At 43.3% G+C, this 26,059-nt stretch overlaps 1 protein-coding gene across 2 annotated transcripts in view; it reads left to right on the forward strand.

Annotated features, from left to right (window-relative positions):
- Window positions 1-26,059, forward strand: part of dhrsx (dehydrogenase/reductase (SDR family) X-linked) — a 327,562-nt gene that overhangs the window by 91,294 nt on the left and 210,209 nt on the right. For both annotated transcript variants that reach the window (XM_059963779.1, XM_059963780.1), the window contains exon 2: window positions 7,761-7,868. In XM_059963779.1, coding sequence (XP_059819762.1) covers window positions 7,761-7,868 — 108 coding nt within the window. The remainder of the gene's footprint in view (window positions 1-7,760; window positions 7,869-26,059) is intronic.

Genomic DNA, 26,059 nt, shown 5'->3' on the forward strand with positions numbered 1-26,059 from the left:
GGGCTTCCAGTTGGACCAAAGGCGTTCTCCAATGCGCCCACATAATCGGCAATGTTACCTAAGCGTGTTTTCACAGCTCTCACCACCTCAGCAGCCCGCCCACTCAAACTCTCAACCAACTTCTGTCGTTTTACGTCATCGGATCACTGCCACTCATCTAACAACTGAGAGGTCTGCTCCGCCCAAGACTCATACTCCTCCCCCCCCTTTAGGGTTGGGCGTTATTCCAGAGAATAGTCGGAGCCTACCACGGCAGAGAATTTGAACCTGGGCATTTTTCCATTTATTTGCCAGAGACATAAGGTCGGATACTACCTCAGAATTCTCACTTTTCACTGGGGGACAGGGACTAATTAGACATTCCAAATCTGAGCACCCCTCTCCTCACTCCTCAGAAATGATAAAAACCTGTGTTTGAAGTCTATGCCCCCAGCTATGGGAAGCTCAACTTGTGACTCGACCGGCTCTGTTACACTCCCTGACAGTATGGACAGGTCATGGCCCTGCCTCACCATTGGCATCGATAGACGCTGGCAGTCCCACCACCGTTACATCAGCACTAGTCTGAATTAAGGCAAGGTCTGAGCCCGCCATTTTATCAAATCTCCATCCTACAACCAGGACTTTGCAACAGCTTTAAGTGTACTCAAAAATTGAATTAACAATCCAATATACGAATATCCAACCCACTCAATACGCACTTATTAGTTACAGGTAACCCCATGGAGGCACACCAGTGCTCCAGCCCATCAGCATCCACACCAGCACAGACGTAAACACGCAAACCATTGGTTCAATACTCAGGGTAGTCACACATCATCCAACAGAATCAATCCCAGACGAGCCCCCACAATTGTAACCCTCAGGTTTGGTCAGCATGCGTTTATCTAGGTGAGACAGCCTCTGGCGCAGCCAAACTGAGAAATCTTTTTTGTGTGGATGCTGCGTGATGTGTTGCCCAGTTACAAATCCGCTCTGAAAAATATCAGACAGTACACCATATGCAATTAAATGATGGAACTTTGTAAATCTTAATCTGACCGTAGGGTTAGTAAAGAAAATAAAACAAAGAGAACATTTTAATGAAACAGTCTAATGTGCACGTTGGAGCTCACGGATTCATCCTTTCGTTCCCTGTCAACCTTCTCTGAGGGTTGTTGACCGTCGGATCCTCACTTCGAGTCCACTCTGTCCACCGATCTACCAACTCATTCTATTCACATCTTCTCTGTCCATCTCTCACTGACAAAAGACTGCAAAATCCCTGCTCCCAGACACACAAGGAAGAACAACATACCTCTCATTGGATAGTGCACATTCCAAAGCCCCCCATTATCTCTAGTCATAACCCAAACATTGCTGCTACAGAGAAACCATTACCTTAGCAGTGGAACATTACAGAGAGGCCAATACATTAGCAGTGAAACCTTACAGTGTATTACGTATGTTAACTCAGCATTGGTTATTATAACAAGCTCTTCAGTTCTTAGGGAGGTGTTGGACAGGCGAGGAGTTAATTCTTAAGAGCATAAGATACTGAGGGGTGATCTTTGAGAGGTGTAGAAAATCATAATGGGCATGGACAGGGTGAATGCACACCATCTTTTCTTCCAGGGAAACGGAATTGAAAGTTAGAGGGCATAAATCAGGGGAAAGGTTTAAAAGGACTACAAGCTGGCAGCTGCTGGGTGGGTGGGAGAAGGGGAATGATGTGTGAAGCTCAGGGTGGATAGGTGGAAGTGGTGAAGGGCTGAAGAAGTAGGAATCTAGAAGGGGAGGATAGTGGACCATGGGAAAAAGGGTAGGACTACTCCACTCCTTCCCCTATCCTTCCTATTCTGCTCCCTTCCTTTCCAGTCCTGATGAAAGGTCCTGGCCTGAAATTTTGACCGCTTATTTCACTCTGTAGATGTTGACTGCCCCGCTGAGTTCCCCCAGCATTTTGTGTGGTTCTTACGATTTACAGCATCTGCAATTTCTCTTGTGTAACTATTTCAGATGGTTGTGGGATTCAAAAACCCAGGTCTGTGACCTTGAAACTAAAAGTACACTGTCCAATTATGGGTGGGCTATTCTTGCATGAAATAGTAATCACCTGTCTTCCCCCTAAAAGCACTTGATTAAAAATTTTAATTCTTAAGAATTTAGTGTCCTTTGTTGAGTTAAACTCTTAGATATGAGGAGATAAAAAACATTATTTATTTATAGACATTCAGCGCGAAGTAGTTCCTTCCAGCCGTACGATCTGCCACTCCCCTCCAGCAATTCCCCAATTTAATCCTAGCTTAATCACAGACAATTCACAATGACCAGTTGACCTACCAACTGGTATGTCTTTGGAATGTGGGAGGAAACCAGAGCACCCGGAGGAAACTCACACAGTCATGAGAAGGATGAACAAACCTCTTAGAGGCAGTGGCAGGGATGTGGGATTGTTATGTTAAAGGTTTACAAAATATGGATTTCATGGAGCTTGAATTGTTGTGTTTGGTTTTGGTCACCACTGTACAGGGAGGATGTGACAGGAATAGAGAGAGTGCAGATGAGGTTCTCCAGGATGTTATCCGGAATGGATGGTTGTAATGATTAGGAGTAATTTTTAGAATATATTCTCTCAAGAGTGTAGTGTAGAAGGAGAGAATTCATTCAGAGTCTGGGGTCTGAGGCAGCATGGTAGCACAGTGGTTAGTGAATTACTTTTACAGCAATCACAGATCAGGGTTCAATTCACACCACTGGTAGTATCACAGCCCACACCAAGTCCAGCTCCTTCAGTTTCTCTGCAAATAAGCATCTCTGTGTTGAGGTAGACCAGCAGTGCTTTAAGTTCTTAATGTCCAACAGTGTTTTGCAATCATAAAAAATGTTGATAACATCTTTGGTTGACTCTAGAAGCTGCTGCATCCAAGCGCACTATTGTCTTACTGGAAGACAAAGTGAAGGTTTTTACTGATGGATGCCGCCTTCTTGAAGTACTATCTTTTGGCAGTGTCCCTGATCGTGGGGAGTTTAGTGTGTGTGATGGAGATGGATGAAACTGCATCCCTCTGCAGCCTCTTTCGATCCTGAACATTAGAGTGTCCATACATGGTGTTGATGCAGCCAGTTGGAATGCTCTCCTTTGCACAAGTACGGAAATTTGATAGAGTCTCCAAACAAAATGAGATGAGACTAAGGGAAAGAATGAAAGCTTATATCTGTTTAGCATTTTTCATATTCCTTTCAGAAGGTGCTGATGTGCTCCAAAGGGAATGAATTGTTTTGAAAAAGTGGACAACTTCTTTGTTTTAAAGGGCAGACAGTCAAAGTTTAAAGTCAATTTATTATCAAAGTACATATACGTCACCATACTACACTGAGATTCATTTTCTTGCAGGCATACTCAATAAATCCATAATAGAATCAACGAAAGAACACACCAGCTGGAACGTTCAACCAGAGTGCAAAAGATGCAAACTGTGTAAATACAAAAATAAATAATAATAATAAATAAATAGGCAATAAATATCAAGAACATGAGATGAAGAGTCCTTGAAAGTAAGTCCATAGGTTGTTGGAACATTTCAATGATGGGGTAAGTGAAGTTGAGTGAAGCGAGTCCTGAGGCTCCTGTACCTTCTTCCTGATGATGGCAATGAGAAGAGAGCATATTTTGGATTGGGAGGGTCCCTGATTATGCTTTCCTGTGCATTGTTTTGTGTAGAAATGCTCAATGGTAGGGAGGGCTTTACCTGTGATGGACTGGGCTGTATACACTACTTTTTGTAGGATTTTCCATTCATTGGCATTGGTACTTCTGTACCAGGCTGCATCACAGCCTGGTGTGGAATTAGTATTCAGTAAGGCTCACAAACAGCATGATGGTAATGACCAGATAATCCATTAATCAAAGTATCAAAATTAGATAGGACTTCGAGAAGAATTACCTCAGCTTTTTACATAACAGTATCTTTTGATCTTAGAGAAGAGACAGGGCCTTAGTTTAAGGTAATATTTTAAAATATGCAAATAAACTGGCAGATATGCTTGTGATTTTAGAAGTTGTGTTTGTGTTCAAATTATAAGGGTACACAAGTTTGCATTAGCCATGGTGTCTGGATACTGCTTAAAGGACACAGACTTGCTGCTAGCTGTCAATGCTATTTCACTGTAGGGTCTAATTTAATTATTAAACACCATTTGAAGTGAAAAAATATGTTTTGATTCTGCTCTGAAAGATGAGAACTTGTCCCTTTGCATAAATTTCAAACCCTTTCCTGTCTAATCTGTCTGATGAATGCTACCTATTATAAAAATAGAAGTTGAAGCTGTAATGATGGTTCAAGTGAACTGACAAAGCATAGAGAATGGATTATTTAGAAAAATGGAATCGATTAAGGCTCGTTATGGCTTTGATTACTTTGTTGTAACTTGGTTGATTTGTCATCGTTCAGCCCCAGTACTTTGAGACACAAATAAATTAGGTTAAACTGTGACATTAGTATTTACACTCAGTGGTCATTTTATTAGGTACACCTGCACACCTGATCATTATTGCAAATATCTCATCAGCCAATCACGTGGCAGCAACTCAAAGCATAAAAGCATGCAGTCATGGTCAAGGGGTTCAGTTCTTGTTCAGACCAAACTTCAGAACGGGGAAAAAGTTTGATCTAACTGACTTTGACCGTAGAATGATTGTTGATGCCAGATGGGGTAGTTTGAGTATCTTACAAACTGCTGGTTGCCTTGGAATTTCATACAGAACAGTCTCTTCGGAGAATGGTGTGATGAGCAAAAAGCGCTCAGTGAACGACAGTCCTGTGAGCCAAAACGCCTCCTTAATGAGGGAGATCAAAGGGAAATGGCCAGACTGGTTCAAGCTGATCAGAAGGTGACAGTAAATCAAATAACCATGCGTTACTAGGGTGTTATGCAGAAGAACATCTATCTTGAGGTGGATGGGCACCAGCAGACGTACACTCAGTGGCCACTTTAGTAGGTACAGGAGGTCTAATAAAGTGGCCTGTGAGTGTATGTTGTCAAGGGTTTAGCTTAGTGTTTTTGATTTGAACCTGATCTGCATTCTTACTCATCGCTGATTTGTCCATGGAAGGAATGGCAGGCATGCTGCTTCACAACAGCACGGCAACTGCAGAACCCACATTTTACCAAAGCTGTGTGTGGATTAACTCTGATGGTCAAGCTTCTTATGGTGCTGATGCCTGGCACAAAACGATTTTCAGAAGCAGCACCTTTGAAAGATTTTCTGAAATCCAGGACAACAGACACAAATTGTTGGAGGGACTCAGCAGGTCAGGCAGCATCTACGGGAATGAATAAACTGTTGACTGCAAAGGAAGGGGGAAGAGATCAGAATTAGAAAATGGGGGGAGGGGGAAGGGAATACAAGTTATCAGGTGATAGTGAGATCAGGTGAGGGGGAAGAAGTGAGTGGTGGGAGGTGATAGATGGAAAAGGTGAAGGGCTGAAGGAGAAGAGGACAATGGACCATGGAAGAAAGGGAAAGAATACTCCTCTCCCTCTCTCATCCTTACTATTCTGGCTTCTGGCCCTTTCTTTTCCAGTCCTGATGAAGGGTCCTGGCCCAAAATGGCAAATGTTTCTTCCTCTCCATAGATGCTGCCTGACTGGCTGAGTTGTTCCAGCATTTTGTGTGTGTGTTACTCAAGATTTCCAATATCTGCAGAATCTCTTGTGTATAGAATTTGCTTTGGCCAGCTCAACTTGATGGGTTAAAACACAGTATCTTGCTCTGGATTTCCTTTGGTTTCTGTGGGTACTCAGAAATGCTGGTCCTTTCCTGTAGAAACGGAGAGAAAACGAATACTGAGATCTTGTGCTTGTGAAGAGGGCTTCATGCCATAATGGATGCTATTTTGTTCTTCACTGAAATGAAAATATAATATTAATGGTAAGACTCTTAGCAGTGTGGAGGATCTGAGAGATCTTTGGGTCCGTGTCCATAGGACACTCAAAGCTGCTGCGCAGGTTGACAGTGTTGTTAAGAAGGGGTATGATGTGTTGTCCTTCATCAATCATGGGATAAAGTTCAAGAGCCATGAGGTAATTTTACAGCTATATAAGAGCTTGGTCAGACCCTCCCTGGAGTACTGTGTTCAGTTCTGGTCACCTCACTACAGGAAGGATGTGGATACCATAATGAGAGTGCAGAAGAGATTTGCAAGGATGTTGCCTGGATTGGAGGGTGTAACTTATGAGAATTTGGCCTTTTTTCCTGGAGCGACAGAGCATGAGAGGTGTATAAGATGATGAGGGACATTGATAGTGTGGATAGTCAGGTGCTTTTTCCTGGGGCTGAAATGGCTAACATGAGGGGGCATAGTTTTAAGGTGCTTGGAAATAGATACCGAGGAGTAAGTTGTTCACATAGAGAGTGGTGGGTGTGTGGGGGTCTTCTAAGAGGCTCTTAGATAGGTACATGGAGCTTAGAAAAATAGAGGGCTATGCGGTAGGGAAATTCTAGGCAGTTTCTGGAGTAGGTTATATGGTCGGTAAAGTGCTGTAGACCACTATGCTCTATGTTCTTTGTTCTAATGTTCAGTACATCCCAAATTTCACATTTCTGTTGGTGTTTGATGCTTCGACGGAAAGTAAGGATTATTTCCCCTGCCGTCTTCCAATGGAAAGCATGGAACTGAAACAGTACCTCTCGTGTGAATTCATCAATGTAATTTACTGCATCCAGTGCTCCCTCCGCGGCCTCTCTACATCAGTGAGACCCAATGCAGATTGGGGATCACTTCATTGACTACCTTCGCTCTGTTCCCTGTATCAGCCAGGAGGTCTGTGTGGCCAGCCATTGTAATTCTATTTCTCATTCCCACACTGATTTATCTGTCTACGACCATCTCTACTGTCAAGTTGAGGCTAGACCATGATTGAAGGAACAATGCCTCATACAGTAATCCATTTTGGTGGTCTTCAACCAGACAGCATCTTCGATATCTCACCCCATCCTCTCACCTTTGCTTTCCCTCATATCCGAAGCCCCTTCACCCTTTTCCTCCCCCTCCCCCGGCACTCTTTTCACCTGCTGTTTCCTCCCTCTTGTTCTCCAGGTCCTTAATCCAAAAGGCTCCACCTCTGTTACACTCTTTCATGGCCTGAGTGCCAGCCGAGAATACACACTCAAGACTGGAGCTAAACACATAATCGCTGTGCTGAAAATGTTGACATGACAAATTGGGAGTGCCTGCCGCCCTCCCCCCACCCAGCTCGACTCTTGTGTTGGCGAGGGTCTACAGGAGGTTCCGGAGAATGATCCCAGGAATGAAAGGGTTAACATATGGGGAGAGATGCATTTTTGTGTGAAAGGCAAGATGCTAATTTATTTCACCATGGGCTCCCATTGTGCCAGTACTTATATCAGATCCACACAACTAACCACTTTATACATATGTAAACAAGCCTAGGGGCATAATTGTTTTGCATCAAAGCACCAGTTTAAGTGCATTTTATGACTGAACAACTTTTAGCTCATTGACAAGAAAAATCTCAACCTTATAATTTAAATCAATTTCTATTTGTATGTATACATTTTCACATTTAACATAACTTTATAATTGTGTTCTTTTTTTCTTTTAAATTGAGTTCAGCTTCTCAAAATGGTTTGATTGGACTTGAATATTATTTTGTGCATTGTAGTCCATTTATATGGCCAGTCTACAGCTATTTTTTTGTGATTACTCTACATAAATAGGGATATAATATGACGTAAATCTTATTTCCTCTTGCAGTTCTGCCATCTCAAGATGGGAAAGTTGCCATTGTGACTGGAGGTGCTAAAGGAATTGGGTATGAAACCGCAAAGCATCTTTCAACACTGGGAATGCACGTGATAATCGGTAATTGCCTTCTATAATAATATATGAATATAATGTCAAATTAGTGGGGACTTGCAATGAAAGGGCCAGTGGCATCATGAAGGATCGCATCCACCCTGTTCACGGACTGTTTGTTCCACTCCCATTAGGGAGGAGGCTACATAGTATCCATGCTAGGACCACCAGACTCAAAAACAGTTGCTTTTACCCACGTAGTAATACAGATCAACAACTCAATCTGCTAACCCACCCCTCCACACCCCCCACTACTGATGCTTTATCTTTTCCAAGCAACACATACTAAAAACTGAGGAGCTTAGCAGGTCAGGCATCATCTATGGAAAAGAGTAAATAATCAACGTTTCAGGTAGAGACGCTTCATCAGGTTATTTCTTCAGTGGTTTGATCGGGGCACAACTGTGCAAGCGCGTGGATGTCATCCAGGTAGAACAGCGAGAAGAGTTTAAAAGGAGACGGTTATTTCTTCAGCAGTTTGATCGGGGCATGACTGCGCAAGCATGCGGATGTCAGCCAGGTAGAAGAGCAAGAAAAGGAGACAGCTTTATAGAGCAGGTGCCAGAGGGGCGGGCGACAGAACAGAGGGAGACAGAGTAGGAAGGCTTTGACTCAATTCAGCTTTGGCGATAACAGGTTCAGGTAGGTAGGTTGCCTGTGTAGAATACAGACAGGAAGTATGTGTGTGAGGCCGGTTTTCTGTGCTGGGTGTCAGATGTGGGAAGTTCGGGAGACTCCCAGCCTCCCGGACGGCCACATCTGTGCCCAGTGTGTCGAGCTACAGCTCCTTAGGGACTGTGTTAGGGAACTGGAGATGCAGCTTGAAGACTCTCGTCTGGTCAAGGAGAGTGTGGAGGTGATAGAGAGGAGCTACACGCAGGTAGTCACACTGGGGCATCGGGAGACAGATAAGTGGGTAACAGTCAGGAGAGGGACGGGCAAGAGTTAGAGGCTAGAGAGTGCCCCTGTGGTTATCCCCCTTAACAATAAGTACTCCTGCTTGAGTACTGTTGGGGAGGATGGTCTATCTGGGGGAAGCAACAGTGGCCGAGCCTCTGGCACAGAGTCTGGCCCTGTGACTCAGAAGGGTAGGGAAAGGAAGAGGAAGACAGTAGTGACAGGGGACTCTATAGTTAGGGGGTCAGACAGGCGATTCTGTGGATGCAGGAAAGAAACTCAGATGGTAGTTTGCCTCCCAGGTGCCAGGGTCTGTGATGCTTCAGATCGCGTCCATGATATCTTGAAATAGGAAGGAAACAGCCAGAGGCTGTGGTACACATTGGTACCAGCGACATAGGTAGGAAAAAGGAGCAGGTCCTGAAAGCAGACTACAGGGAGTTAGGAAGGAAGTTGAGAAGCAGTACCTCAACGGTCCTCAGGATTACTGCCTGTGCCACTTGACAGTGAGTATAGGAATAGAATGAGTTGTTGGATAAATGCATGGCTGAGGGATTGGAGCAGGGGGCAGGGATTCAGATTTCTGGATCATTCGGACCTATTTTGGGGCAGGTGTGACCTGTAAAAAAAGGACAGGTTGCACTTGAATCCTGGGGGACCAATATCTAGGCAGGGAGGTTTGCAAAGGCTATTGGGGAGAGTTTAAACTAGAATTGCTGGGGGATGGGAACCGAACTTTAGGGATGGAGGAAGAGGCAGTTGGCTCAGAAATAGACAAAGCTTGGAGACAGTGTGAAAGGGAGGATAGGCAGGTGATAGAGAAGGGATACGCTCAGACTGATGGTTTGAGATGTGTCTATTTTAATGCAAGGAGTATTGTGAACAAAGTGGATGAGCTGAGAGCGTAGATCAGTACTTGGAGTTATGATGTTGTGGCCATTACAGAGACTTGATTGGTCAGGGGAAGGAATGGTTACTTCAAGTGCCAGGCTTTAGATGTTGCAGAAAGGACAGGGAGGGAGGCAAAAGATGTGGGGACATGGCGCTGTTGATCAGGGATAGTGTCACTGCTGCAGAAAAGGAGGAAGTCAGGGAGGGATTGTCTACGAAGTCTCTATTGGTGGAAGTTAGGAACAGGAAGGGGTCAATAACTCTACTGGGTGTTTTTATAGACCTCCCAATATTAACAGGGATATTGAGGAGCAAATAGGGAAACAGATTCTGGAAGGGTGTAATAAAAGGGGTTTGTTAGGTGTGTTCAGGAAAGTTTCTTGACACAATATGTAGATAAACCTACAAGAGGAGAGGCTGGTCAGGTGTCAGGTCTCTCAGTGGGAGAGCATTTTGGAGATGGTGATCACAATCCTATCTCCTTTACCATTATCTTTGGAGAGGGATAGGAACAGACAAGTTAAGAAAGTGTTTAATTGGAGTAAGGGGAAATATAAGGCTATCAGGCAGGAACTTGGAAGTATAAATTGAAAACAGATGTCCTCAGGGAGCTGTATGGAAGAAATGTGGCAAATGTTCAGGGGATATTTGTGTGGAGTTTTGCATAGGTATGTTCCAATGAGACGGAAAGGATGGTAAGGTACAAAAACCATGGTGTACAAAGACTGTTGTAAATCTAGACAAGAAAAGAAGAGCTTAAGAAAGGTTCAAAAAAACTAGATAATGATAGATATCTAGAAGATTATAAGGCTAGCAGGAAGGAGCTAAAGAATGAAATTAGGAGAGCCAGAAGGGGCCACGAGAAGGCCTTGACGGACAGGATTCAGGAAAACCCCAAGGCATTCTACAAGTGTATGAAGAGCAAGAGGATAAGACGAGAGAGAATAGGACCAATCAAGTGTGACAGTGGAAAAGTGTGTACGGAACCAGAGAAGATAGCAGAGGTACTTAATGAATACTTAGCTTCAGTATTCACTATGGAAAAGGATCTTGGCGATTTTGGGGATGACTTACAGCAGAATGAAAAGCTTGAGCATGTAGATATTAATGAAGAGGTTGTGCTGGATCTTTTGGAAAGCATCAAGTTGGATAAGTCACTGGGACCGGATGAGATGTACCCCAGGCTACTGTGGGAGTTGAGGGATGAGATCGCTGAGCCTCTGGTGATAATCCTTGCATCATCAACGGGGACAGGAGAGGTTCCGGAGGATTGGAGGGTTACGGATGTTGTTCCCTTATTCAAGAAAGGGAGTAGGGATAGCCCATGAAATTATAGACCAGTGAGTCTTACTTTAATGGTTGGTAAGCTGATGGAGAAGATCCTGAGAAGCAGAATTTATGAACATTTGGAGAGGTATAATTTGATTAGAAATAGTCAGTTTGGCTTTGTGAAAGGCAGGTCGTGCCTTACGAACCTGATTGGATTTTTTGAGGATGTGACTAAACACATTGATGAAGGTAGAGCAGTAGTTGTGGTGTATATGGATCTCAGCAAGGCATTTGATAAGATACCCAATGCAAGGTTTATTGAGAAAGTAAGGAGGCATGGGATCCAAGAGGACATTGCTTTGTGGATCCAGAACTGGCTTGCCCAGAGAAGGCAAAGAGTGATTGTAGATGGGTCATATTCTGCATGGAGGTTATTCACCAGTGGAGTGCCTCAAGGATCTGTCCCAGGACCCCTACTCCTTGTGATTTTTATAAATGACCTGGATGAGGAAGTGGAGGGATGGGTTAGTAAATTTGCCGATGACACAAAGCTTGGGGGTGTTGTGTATAGTGTGGAGGTCTGTCAGAGGTTACAGCGGGACATCGATAGGATGCAAAACTGGGCTGAGAAGTGGCAGATGGAGTTCAACACAGATAAGTCTGATGTGGTTCATTTTGGTAGGTCAAATATGAGAGCAGAATATGGTATTAATGCTAAGACTCTTGGTAGTGTGGAGGATCAGAGGGATATTGGGGTCTAAGTCCATAGGACTCTGAAAGCTGCCATGCAGATTGATTCTGTGGTTAGGAAGCCATACGGTGTATTGACCTTCATAAGTCGTGGTATTGAGTTTAGTAGCCGAGACATAATGTTGCAGCTATATAGGACCCTGATCAGACCCCACTTGGAGTACTCAGTTCTGGTCACCTCACTACAGGAAGGATGTGGAAACCATAGAAAGGGTGCAGAGGAGATTTACAAGGATGTTGCCTGGATTGGGGAGCATGCCTTATGGGAATAGGTTGCGTGAACTCGACCTTTGCTCCTTGGAGCATTGGAGGATGGGAGGTGACATGATAGAGGTACATAAGATGATGAAAGGCATTGATGGTGTGGATAGTCAGGAGCTTTTTTTCCAGGGCTGAAATGGCTAGCATGAGAGGGCACAGTTTTAAGGTGCTTGGAAGTAGGTACAGAGGAGATGTCAGGTGTAAGTTTTTTATGCAGAGAGGTGAGTGCGTGGAATGGGCTGCTGACGACGGTGGTGGAGGTGGATACGATAGGGTCTTTTAAGAAACTCCTGGACAGGTGCATGGAGCTCAGAAAAATAGAGGGCTATGGGTAACCCTAGGTAATTTCTAAGGTTAGCACATGACTAGCACAGCTTTGTGGGCCGAAGGGCCTGTATTGTGCTGTAGGTTTTCTATATTTCTATGTTTCTATCCGTTCTTAATTTTTCCTGTCAGAATTACCTTATGTTCAGACATGTCTGTGCCTTGGGTCTCTTTATGGACATACATAATTTATGCATGGACATACATAATCTATGCATAAGCTATCTTATATATTCATATCAATTATTACTTTTTATTATTGTGTTCTTTATCTTAGTGTGTTTGCGCTGCACTGAATCTGGAGCAACAATTATTTTGTTCTCCTTTACACTCGTATACTGGAAATGACATTAAACAATCTTGAATCTTGAATTTCCATGTTGCACATTCAAGGTTCAAGGCTCAAAGTTCAAGCAACACATCCTGGGTCTCACCAATATATAAAAAGCCACACCAGGAGCACCGGACGCAGTATACCACACCAGCTGACTCACAGGTGAAGTGTCGCCTCACCTGGAAGGACTGTCTGGGGCCCTGAATGGTGGTGAGGGAGGAAGTGTAAGGGCAGGTGTAGACCCGATGCAGACTGGGAGACCGTTTCATTGAACACTTATGTTCGGTCCGCCAGAGAAAGCAGGAGCTCCCAGTGGCCACACATTTTAATTCCATGTCCCATTCCCATTCTGATATGTCTATCCATGGCTGCCTCTACTGTCAAAATGAATCCAAACTCAAGTTGGAGGAACAACACCTTATATACCCGCTGGGTAGCCTCCAACCTGATGGCATGAACATTGACTTCTCTAACTTCCGTTAATGCCCCTCCTCCCCTTCTTACCCCATCCCTGACATATTTAGTTGTTTGCCTGTTCTCCATCTCCCTCTGGTGCTTTCCTTCCCCCCCCCCCCCTTTCTTTCTCCCGAGGCATCCCGTCCCATGATCCTTTCCTTTATCCAGCTCTGTATCAGTTTTGCCAATCACCTTTCCAGCTCTTAGCTTCACCCCACCCCCTCCGGTCTTCTCCTATCATTTTGAATTTCCCCCTCCCCCACTACTTTCAAATCTCTTACTATCTTTCCTTCCAGTTAGTCCTGACGAGGGGTCTCGGCCGGAAACGTTGACAATGTTTCTCCCTATAGATGCTGCCTGACCTGCTGTGTTCCACCACCATTTTGTGTGTGTTGTTTGAATTTCCAGCATCTGCAGATTTCCTTTGTTTGCTCAAAGTTCAAGATCAGTTTATTGTCATTCAACTAACTGTACACTTGCATACTGCCAAATGAAACAATGTTTTTCCAGACCAAGGTGCATAACACAGTACATATAACCCACACATAACACAAAGAAAATATTACCACTAATAAATTAGGAAATAATAATGTGCATATATGATACAAGTTAGAAAGTGAACTGTACAATGCTACTGCTGTTTCATACGTGACAAGACTGCATGATGAAATTCATATGTGGCGGCAGGGAGTTCAGTAGTTTTATGGCCTGGGGCAAGAAGCTGTAATCCATCCTAACAGTTCTTGTCCTAATGGTGTGATATCTCCTGCCTGATGGTAGGGTGTCACAGGGTAAACTGCAGTAAGCAAACTTGTCATGCAGAAGGTGATGTCTCTATACCTTATAATAATCCCGACCACAGAACAGTAAAGAAACAGGCAAAGCAAGAAAAGTTGGTAATGAAGATCCCAAGAGTATTCTCAGGTTGTGAAAACAAACCAGGAAAAGTCGGGACGAAGAACATTGGGCTGGAAGTTGTATGTTGCCATGCTAGTGTTTTCTTTCTTTTTCAATATTTTTATTGATTTCTTACAAAGAAGAATACAGAGTACAGGAGGATATATATCATATATCAATTACAATATATTTGAATCACACTTACAGTCTCATTACCCCATATTCATGCAACTTAATTTGTATCGTAATATTGAAAAGTAATAATTTTAGTATTCAAAAAAAATCTAAACCCACTACCAAGAAAAGCTGTTTGGTAAAAAGGAAAAAAAGGAAAAAAATCCTTATCATATAGTAAAACATATTATTAGCTAACATCTGTACTTGATAACAAAAAAAAGATTTTGAAAATAATTCAAAAAAGGTCCCCACAATGTTACAAAATCTTGTCTTGATTCAGTGATTTAACAGTGAGTGCAGTGTGAATTCTGACTTCCTGTCTGGCTGCATCATTGTGAGGTACAAAAGCTGCAGGGCATCAGACCACAAGACTGTACAGAGGATAGTCAAGCTGTTGAGAGGATTACTGGGGTCCCTCTTTTCCCTGTTTGTGAGCATTCTATACAAAAGGCCCAAACCATTGTTTTGAAGATCCCTACCATAACGTCTTTGACCCATGACCATCAGGAAGAAGGCGCAGGACATCAGGACTAGGACTTTTGGACTGAGTAACGGCTTCTTCCTTCAGGCTGTGAGACTAATGAACATCTTGTCACCACCAATGTCTTGTCACTAGGACAGCGAGCAGGTTACCTGTGGAGTGCACTACATGCATTTTGAATCATATTAACTTATCTATGGCAGTATTTTGTTTATTGTGCTATGTATGATATATGTTTTCTGGGTGCACCATGGTCCAGTGGAACGTTGTTTCATTTAGTTCTAAACTGTATTGTTTGGTACAGTCAGATGACAATAAACTTGAACTTGAATTTGAACGTCTAGCCATTGCTGTTCTGTTGGCATCCCTACTAGTGTTGCCGTTCAATCAACTTTGGCCAGCTGCACGCTCATGCTTCTGTAATTTTCTTTTACTCCACTGTAATAGTAATACATCTAACTTTATCTTCTCCCTCTCAAACTGCAGGATGAATTCCATCATACTATCACTGACTCCTAAGGGTTCCTTTACCTTAAAATCCAGAATCCAGAATTGTCTTTTCCTTAATGGTCTCAACCATAAGCTGGCTGCTTTCCCAAGGTAGCAAGAAAAGTAGACAGAGATCCATGAAAGTGTGGCTGTTTTCATGATGCACAATGCACAGTGTGATTGGTACATTTCAAAATAATTTTTTCCATTTTGTTTCTGCTCTGCAGAAGGATGTAGCAAAGAGTTAAATGCAACAGGAAGTGTTATTTTGTCCTTTACCTATTGTATTGGTAACCACTACGTTTTTCAAAAAATGGCACAGTAGGAAAAAAAGAGCTTTATTTGTCGCATGTACTTTGAAACATCAAAACACTGTGAAATGCATCATTTTTTGTCAATAACCAGTGCATTTCAAAGATAAGCTGTGAGCATCCCGCAAGTTTCGCTACACTTCTGGTACCAACTTACTAACCTGTACATCTTTGGAATGTGTGAGGAAATAGAAGCACCCGGAAAAATCCCACCCAATCACAGATGAACGTGCAAAATCTTTGCTGACACCGGGTGCAGGAACTGAACTTCTGGGTCTGTAAAGTGGTATGCTAACCACTACGGAATAGTGGATCCAGCTGAATCCCATTTGGCCCAATGTGCTAGACAGTACTGATTCCTACATTGGCCTCAGTCACTTTAGAACCAACAGATCTGTACTGGAAGCAAGTTATTCCTGATCTCAACAGTCTGCCTTGGAGGAGAAGTGAGGAGGGAAATATTTATCATATGAAGTTAGTGATAAATGTTCAAAATGAACCTTAAATTTAAGAAATTGCTTGTGTCTAAGTCATAGTTTGCAGAGAATTGAATTTGGTGTTTTCAGCTGTTTGCTGTGCCCATCTGTGCCAGAAGCAGTCATGTAAACAGTAAGACTTAACACTTCAATTTTAAATATTTCTAATTTCCTTTATCTTTAGTCGAGAATGCTGAGAGCAACTGCAGATAAATATTTTGTCAGAAGTGCAATTTCGGCTGCTGCCTGAGGAGAGTCTGGTGTTTCTGATAAGTAGGCCCATTACACTGTTGCATTGCAGGCTGCCATAAAGAATTGACAAGCAGGTTGATCATAGGAGCAGACCTAGGCCATTCAGCCCATCAAGTCTCTCCACCATTTGATCAGGGCTGATTTATTTTCCCTGTCAACACCATTCTCCTGCCTTCACCCCATAACCTTTGACACCCTTAGACCACAAGACCACAAGACATAGGAGCAGAATTAGGCCATTCAGCCCATCAAGTCTGCTCCACCATTTCATAATGGCTGATCCTGGAACCCATTCAACCCCATACTCCTGTCCTTTCACCATATCCCTTGATGCCCTGACCAATCTGGAATCTATTAACTTCTACTTTGAATATACCCATGGACTTGGCCTCCACTGGAGTCCGTGGCAGAACATTCCACAAATTCACCACTCTTTGGCTAAAAAAATTCCTCCTTACTTCTGTTCTAAAAGGTTTCCTCTCAATTTTGAGGCTGTGCCCTCTAGTTCTGGATACCCTCACCAAAGGATACATCCTCTCCACATCCACTTTATCTAGTCCTTTCAACATTTGGTAGGTTTCAATGAAATCCCCATATATTCTTCTAAATTCCAGTGAGTGCAGGCTCAAAGCTGCCAAACACTCCTAATATGTTAACCTCTTCATTCCCAGAAACATCCTCTGGACTCTCTCCAATGACAATACACCCTTTCTGAGATAAGGGGCCCTATACTGTTGACAATAGTCCAAGTGTGGCCTGAGTTGTGCCTTATAAAGATTCAGCATTATCTCCTTCTTTATTGAAATAAATGCCAACATTGCATTTGCCTTCTTTACCTTAGACTTGACCTGTAAATTAACTTTCTGGAAATCTTTCACAAAGACTCCTAATTCCTCTTGTACCTTTGAGATTTGAATTTTCTCCTTGTTTGGATAATAGTGTGCACTATTGTACCTTTTACCGAAATGCATTACCATACATTTCGCAACACCGTATTCCATCTGCCACTTTTTTGTCCATTCTTCCAATTGATCTAAATTCCGTTGCAATTGCATTGCTTTCTCAGCAATACCTACTCCTCCACCTATCTTCGTATCATCTGCAAACTTTGCCACAAAACCATCAATTCCACTATCAAAATCATTGACAAACAATGTGAAAAGCAGTGGTCCCTGTACTGACGCCTGAGGGACACCACTAGTCACTCACAGTCAACCACTAGTCATTGCCTCCTGCCTGTCAGCCATTCCTCTATGCATGCGAATGTATTTTTTGTAACATTATTAGATTTTATCTTGTTAAGCAGCTTCATGTGTGGTATCTTATCAAATGCCTTCTGAAAATCTAAGTAAATGACATCCACTACCTCTCCTTTGTCCACCCTTTTGTTACTTCTCTGAAGAATTCTAACAGATTTGTCAGGCAAGATTTCCCAGAAACCTTGCTGCCTTTATTTTATTATTAGTCTCCAAGTACCCCAAAACCTTATCCTTAATAATGGACTCCAACACTTTCCCAACCACTGAGGTTAGGCCAACTAGCCTATAATTTTATTCCTTTTGTCTTCCTCCCTTTAAAGAGTGGTGTGACATTTGCAATTTTCCAGTCCTCTGGAACCATGGCAGAATCAAGTGGTTCTTGAAAGAATATGACCAATGCATCCACTATCTCTTCAGCAACCTCTCTCAGGATACTGGGATGTAGTCCATCTGGTCCAGTTGACTTATCCACCTTAAAGCCTTTCAGTTTATTTCACACTTTTTCCTTTGTAATAGCAATGGCACGTACTTCTGCTCCCTGAGAGTCATGGACTCTGGCATACAGCTATTGGCTACCACAGTAAAGACAGATGCAAAGTACCCAGTAAGTCCATCTGCCATTTCTTTGTTCCCCATTACAATGCACAAGCATCATTTTCTAGTGGTCCAATATCAACTTTTACCTTCCGTTTATTCTTTATATAACTGAAAACAAATTTTAGTGTCCTGCTTTATATTATCAGCTAGTTTGCTCTCATATTTAATCTTTTCCTTTTTTAGTTGCCTTTTGTTAGATTTTAAAAGTTTCCCAATCATCCCACTTTCCACTCACTTTTGCTACCTTATATGCCCTTTCCTTTGCTTTTATGCATCCCTTAATTTCCCTTATCAGCTACAGTTGTCTATCCCTGCCATTTAAGAATTTCTGTGGGACATATCTATCCTGCACCTCATGAACCATTCCTAGAACTTCAGCCATCTCTGTTCTACTGGCATCCCCACCAGTATCTCCGTTGAATCAACCTGAGCAAGTTCCTCTCCCATGCTTCTGTAATTCCCTTTATTCCATTGTGATATTGATACTTAAGACTTACACTTCCCCCTCTCAAATTGCAGTATGAATTCTGTCATATTATGATCAAGAGCAAGAACTCTGTTAAAGTAAATGGCATTAAGGGGCTCAAAATTATGTTGCCACTTCAATATATATTTGAAAGTTTACACTGAGTGGCTGCTTTAAGAGGTACCCCCTGTACCTAATAAAGTGGCCACTTGGTGTATGTTCTTGGTCTTCTGCTGCTGAAGCCCATCTGGGGTGTAGTCCATCTGGTCCAGTTGACTTATCTCCTTCAGACCATTGAGCTTCCCAAGCACCTTCTCCTTAGTAACAGTAACTGCACTCACTTCTGCTCCCGGACGCTCTTGAATTTCTGGCATACTGATAGTGTCTTCCACAGTGAAGACAAAATATGTTTGTCCCCCATTATTACTTCTCCAGTGCCATTTTTCAGCAGTTGTACCTCTCTTTTATTCTATCTGGAATTATCTGGAAAAACTTTTGGTATCCCCTTTGATATAACCAGCCAACTTACCTTCATATTTCATTTGTTCCTCTCCTTATGGTTTTTTTAGTTGCCTTCTGTGGTTTTTTTAAAGCTTCCCAATGCTCTAACTTCCTACTAATTTTTGCTTAATTGTGTGCCTTATCGTTTGCTTTTATACTGTCTTTGATGTCCCTTGTCAGCCATGGTTGCCTTATCCTCCCTTTTGAATAATTATTCATCTTTGTGGTCTATCCTTCCTCCACCAGCTCCAGCCATTGCTGTTCTACCATCATCCCTGCTAGTGTCCCCTTCCAATCAACTTTGGTCAGTTCCTTTCTTGTGCCTGTGGAATTCCCTTTACTGCACTGTAGTGCTGATACATCTGAATTTATCCTTTCCCTCTCAAACTGCCAGGTGAATTCTATCATATTATGGTCATTGACACCTAAGGGTTCCTTTACTTTTAAGATCTATAATTAAATCTGAGTCATTACAGAATACGCAATCCAGAATTGTCTTTCCCTTAGTGGACTCAACCACAAGCTGCTCTTCAAAGCCATTTCATAGGCACTGTAAGTTCTCTCTCGGTATCCAGCACCAACCTGATTTTCCCAAATTACCTTCATATTGAAAACCCCATGACGATTGCATATTGCCCTTGTTACATATCTGTTCTATTTCCTCTTGCGTTTTAATCCCACATCCTGGCTACTATTTAGGTTACTGCATGTAACTCCCATCAGATCTATTTATCTTTGCTGTTTCTTAACCCAACCCACAAGGATTCTACATCTTCCTGTCCTATGTCACCCCTTTGTTAGGGTTTGATTTCATTTTCACTAACAGAGCCACACTGCCCTCTGCCTATCCACCTGCCCTTTCAATAAAAGGTGTATCCTTGGATGTTAAGCTCCCAACTATGATCTTCTTTCAGCTATGACTCAGTGATGCCACAACCTCATACCTACCAACCTCCAAGATCACCTACCGTATTTCATATACTGCGTGCCCCCATGTAACAGTTTTATCTCATCCCACTCACTGCAATTTTGCACGATCGTCTGTCTGTCCCTCACAGTCTCATGACCTGTATACCGACTGCGCCATCCTCAGTCCTAACCCTCTGGATCCCATCCCCCTGCCAACTTAGTTAGAGCCCTCCCCCACTACTCTAGGCAAGTTGACTGGAAGAATATTTGTCTTCCTTGGGTTCAGGTTATACCTTCCCCAGAAGAGATCTCAATGATCCAGAAATCAGAAACCCTGCCCCCTGCACCACTTCCTCAGCCATTCTTTCATCCATACTATCATTCTATTCCTGCCCTGACCAGCACGTGATACTGTGTGTAATCCTGAGATTGCTACCTTGGAGATCCTACTCTTCAGCCTCTTCCCTAACTGCCCATATTCACTCCACAGGACCTTTACTCTCTTTCTACCATGTCATTGGTACCAATGTGGACCAGGGCCTCTAGCTGCTCACCCTCCCTCTTGAGAATCTTCTGCAGCCACTCTGAGACCTTGGCACCTGGGATGCATCGCATCACTATGGCTTCTCTTTCATGGTCACATAATCTGCTGTCCATCCCCCTAACTATCGTCTCCTATCACTACAACTCTGTCTGACTTTACCCCTCCCTGCTGAACAGAGCTGGCCACAGTGCCAATAGTCGGGGTGCTGTTGTGTCATCACCCCCATCAGTATCCAAAGGTTTATGCTTGTTGCTGAGCAAAATGGACACAGGGGAGCCCTGCACTGACTGCTTACTCTCCCTCCTTCTCCATCTACTATCTGAATCCTGCACTTTGGACGTGATCACCTGAGTAAATGTCTCATCGATGAGGTTTTCAGCCTCCCGGATGGTCCTGAGTGCACCCACATCTGGCTTCTTGACTTTGAGAGTCAGGAGCTGAATTTGCATGTTCTTTCCACAGATGTAGTCATCAGGGAGACTGTTAGGTACCCTGAAATACCACATCTCACAGGAGGAACATTCTACTGCCTGAACTACCATCCTATTACATCTCTAACCTCTCAGACTTTTAACCTGCATCTGTTCTCGCCCAAACCTGTTGAGACACAGCCTGACCGACCAGTCCAACACTGAAGCCATCATAGTATTGTGATTTCATAATGGACAATAGATTAGCATCCATTTCAACACCTCAGGTGCAACATTTGGACAATGTGATTTTCATTCATCAATAACCTGTCCTGGATCAACAACACTGATGTCACGGCTAAGAAAGTTCAGCAACACCTGTGTTTACTTTGGAGGCTAAAGGAATTTGCAATGTTCCCGTTGACCCTTACCAATTTTTATCGATGCATCATAGAAAGCATTCTATCCAGTTGCATTACTGCAAATGCTCTGCACGAGACTCCAAGAAACTGCCAAGAGTTATGGCGCAGCTCAGCGCATCATGGGAACCAGCCTCCCCTCCGTAGACTCAGTCTGTACTTCTGGCTGCATCGGTAAAGTAACTAGCATAATCAAAGGTCCCACTCACCCTGGACATTGTTTCTTCTATCCTCTCCCATCAGGCAGAAGATACAAAGGACGTACCACCAGTCTCATGGTCAGCTTCTATACTGCTGTTGCTAATCATTCTACTTACCTGGAAAGTTCTTCTCTAGATAATCCTAAATGATCTTCTCTGTGGTCCTGACTGCAGTTTGCATACTGCCGCCAGCCGACTATACTCAGGCATTTGAGATGCTGCATGCTTCCATCACCGGACAGGAAACAGTTCACACTGACGCATCTCAAATCCGAGTTGGGGACTTCAGTCAGGTTTGTTTGAATAAACCTCTGCCCAATTACCATCAGCCTATAACCTGTAGCACCAGAAGACCCAACACATTAGACGACTGCTATACCGCGATAAGGAATGCCTACCATTTCATGCCCAGACTGCACTTCGAGAAATCTGATCACTTGGCTGCCCTTCTCATACTTGCAAACAGGAGAGAAACGCTAAAGAGAAATGCTCTAGGGATTAGGATGATGGAGGTAGTCGTGGGAGGCAGAGGAGTAGCTTCAGGGTTGCTTCAAGTCAGTGGACGGGGTCACGTTCAAGGTCTCATCAGTTGATCTGAATGAATACACCATGGTTGTCACGACTGTTATAGAAAAGTCATAAATGAGCATGATCCCACAAAATTATTCAGTCTTCCATTACCAGAAACCCTGGATCAACCACGAGGTCCGCAATCTGCTGAGGGCCAGGTCAGTGGCATTCATGTCTGGCAACCAAATAAGATACAAGAGGTCCAGAAATGATCTCCGGAAAAACATCTCATGGGTAAACTGTCGATTCCAGACTAAACTTGAATTTGCTCAACAGCTTGTGGCATTGCTTGAATATATTACCTTTTATAAAGTGAAATCAAGAGATGCAGGTGACAGCAGGGTTGCTATCTCAGATGAGCTCAATGCCTTCTATGCTCGCTTTGACTGTCAAAACATGGAGGAGCCTTCATGAACTCCCACAGCCTCCAATGATACTGTGATTTCAGTCTCTGAGGCCGACATGAGAGCATCTTTCAGGAGGGTGAACCCACAGAAGGCACCCAACCCAGAAGAGTACATGGCTGATCAATTGGCTAGACTGTTTACTGTTATCTTTAACCTCTCGCTTGGGCAGTCTGAGATGTCCACCTGTGACAAGCAGGCTTCAATGATACCACTGCCTAAGAAGAATGTGGTAACCTGTTTCAATGACTATCACCTGTAGCACTTAAATCCATGGTGATGAAATGTTTTCAGAGGCTGCCTGAGAAGCAACTTGGATCCACTCCAGCTTGCTGACCATCACAACAGGTCCACAGCAGATGCCATTTCATTAGCTCTTCACTCAACCCTGAAACATCTTTATCAGCTGCAGCTCAGCACTCAATACTATCATTCCTTCATAACTAATTAATTTGCTTCAAGACCTTGGCCTCAATACCTCCTTGTGCGATTGCTTCCTGGATTTCCTCACTTGCAGACCTCAGTCAGTTCAGATTGGCAACATCATCTGCTCCACAAGCTCCATCAGCACAGATGACCTGGCTGTGTGCTTAGACCTGTACTCTACTCACTTTATACTTATGACTGTGTGGCTAAGCACAGCTCCAGTTCCATATGTACTGTCAGTCTGCTGATAACAGGAGGAGGACCCAGGAAAGATGGCGGCAGCAGATCTTGCAGACCGAGGCAAATTCTTCCAGTTCATCCATGAAACAGATTATTTCTCTTCTCTTGCCTTTCTTTTCTTTTCTTTTCTTCACAATCAGTTCTTCACAAGCGGTGTGTTTTTGAACCGACTGTGAGGCGTTTGCTTCGCTAACTCCAGGAATGGCCTGGAAGATATGCATCCTTGAGACTGAAAGGTCGGAAGTCAGGGAACGGCACCATGTATGACTCAGCTCCTCACAGATTTTGCTGACTGAAGTGTTGTGGGTGACTAAAATATTGAGAATGGAACACTGAGACAGCAGGTGGTGTGTTTGCTAATTTCCGGCTGCGGAGGAAGGCCACTGTACTTGAGTTCTCTCTCTCCTCTCCTCTCCCTCTCCTCTTCCCTCCCTCTCCCTCTCCACCCTTCCCTCCCCCCCTTGATGGGGGGGGCGAGAGAGCGAGAGCGCGCGTGCCCAGTGGTCCTTCAGACAGTGGGGATGGTGCTCGGAGAAGTGATGTGGAATATTGTAGCATCAGAACAGCGAGTTGCTGGTCTCTACTCTTCTTGTTGCAGGAGTGACCTCTCTTTCCCTCGATGGAGAAAGAGAGCCTGTCTGAGATACCAAAGTGCTGGTTTGTGAATTGTAGTTTGATGGGCTCCGAATGAATGGTCTTTTTAGTGCTTTTGCTGCTGTTGGCATGGTGGCATTTAGTGAGGTCGGTACTCCTGCTGGGGCGAGTGGATGGGTGCTGATGCTTTTGTTGCTGCAAAGGGAGAGAAGGGGCTTTGGGGCTTCGATGTTTTTGGGGTTTCATTCTATGGGGTTTCTTTGATTCATGGATGTCTGTGAAGAGGACTAATTTCAGGTTGTATCTAATACAACCAAAAAATTAAATGATACTTTGATATTAAATATACTTTGAAACTTTGAAAACCACTGTCATTGGCCAATTCAAAGTGGTGACGAATCTGCATGTAGGAAGGAGATTGAAAATCTATCTGATTGATAATCAACACTGTAACATTCAATGTCGGCAAGAGAAAGGAGCTAATTATTGACCAGGAGGAGGAAACCAGAGGTCCATGAGCCAGTCCACAATGGAGGATCAGAGTTGGAGAGGGTCAGCAACTTTAAATTCCTTGGTGTTATCACTTCAGACTTGGGCCCAACACAAAAGTTCAATTATGAAGAAAGCATGGTAGTACCACTACTTTCTTAGAAGTTTGCAAAGATTCGGCATGACATCTAAATCTTTGACAAACTTCTATAGATGTGTGGTGGAGAGTATATTGACTGGTTGTATCACAGCCTGGTATGGAAACATGGAAAATCCTACAAAAAGTAGTGGATACAGCCTAGTCCATCATCGGTAAAGCCCTTCCCATCACTGACCATGTATATACAGAACGCTGTCACAGGAAAGCAGCATCCATTATCAGGGACCCCCACCACCCATGTAATGCACTCTTCTTGCTGTGGCCATCAGGAAGAAGGAATAAGAGCCTCAGAATTCACATCACCAGGCTCAGGAACAGTTAATACTCCTCAATCATTAGGCCCTTGCATCAGTGGGGATAAACTTCACTCAACCTCACTGGTCCCATCACTCAACTGCTCCCACATCCTATGGTCTCACTTTCAAGGACTCTTCCTCTCATGTACTTGATATTTATTGTATTGCTTATTTATTTATTATTATTGTTTGTTTTATTTCTTTGCATCTGCACAGTTTGTTGTCTTTTGCACACTAGTTGTCTGGCTGTCCTGTTGGGTGTGGTCTTCCACTGATTCTATGAAGGTTCTTGGATTTACTGAGCAAAGAAAAATAAATCTCAAGGTTGCATATGGTGACATATAGGTAGTTTGATAATAAATTTATTTTGAATTTTGAAATTTATTATAAGACCGTTAAATTGTTCCCTAGTATGATAAGACGGATTCCTGCCCTCAAAATCTACATTGCAATGGTTTGCTCTGTATGAACAGTATTCAAGACAAGCTTTTTACTCTATTTTAGTACACGTTCCAACAATAAAACAATACCAATACCTATAGCTAGGAAGTAAATAACATGTCCTTCATCGTTTTTCACTCTAAACCCTTAATTCCTTCCTCAACAGCACAGTGTGAGTATTTTTACCAGAAGTGGTCAGGAAAACAGGTCACTATCGTCTTCTCAAGGACAATTGGGAATGGTCAATGAATGCTGGTCTTCCCAGTGAAGCCTCGGTCCTGTTAAATGAAGAAAGAGTTAGAATTTTCTCTTTTGTGGTGCACTGTTGCCAGCAGACGGTATCTGATGGCATGAATAATGAATTCTTCTTCCAGTTAAAAATATCCCTCCCCTCTTCTTCTATTCCCCACTCTTGCCCCTTACTTCTTCTCACCTGTCTATCACTTCCCCTGGATCCCCTCCTCTGTCCCTTGCTCCTACAGTCCACTCTCCTCTCCTATCAGATTCTTTCCTCTCCAACCCTTTAATTTTTCCACCCACCAGGCTTCACCTACCTTCAGTTACCTTACTTCTCTTCCCCCCACCTTTTTATTCTGACATCTCCCTTCCTTACTGGTCCTGAAGAAGCGTCTTGGCCCGAAATGTTAATTGTTTGTTCATTTCCATAGATGGTGTGTGACCTGCTGAGTCCTCCATCATTTTGTGTGTGGTGAGAAGGTACACGTGGCGTGTTTTACTGTTTTTATTATTATCACAATGCACAGTGAAGAGTTTGTCTTGCACATTGTCCATACGGATCAGTCATTACACAGTGCATTGAGAAAATACAAGGCAATGCGGTAACAGAATGCAGAATAACTTAGAAGTTCAGGAAATTCTGCAGATGCTGGAAATCTTCAGCAGCATGCACAAGATGTTGGAGGAACTCTGCAGGTCAGGCAACATCTAAGGAGTGGAGTCAGCAGCTGACGTTTCAATGGAGATACTTCACCAGTACTGATGAATGG

Source organism: Hypanus sabinus, chromosome 3 (assembly GCF_030144855.1).
Source record: "Hypanus sabinus isolate sHypSab1 chromosome 3, sHypSab1.hap1, whole genome shotgun sequence".
Classification (NCBI taxonomy): Eukaryota; Metazoa; Chordata; class Chondrichthyes; order Myliobatiformes; family Dasyatidae; genus Hypanus; species Hypanus sabinus.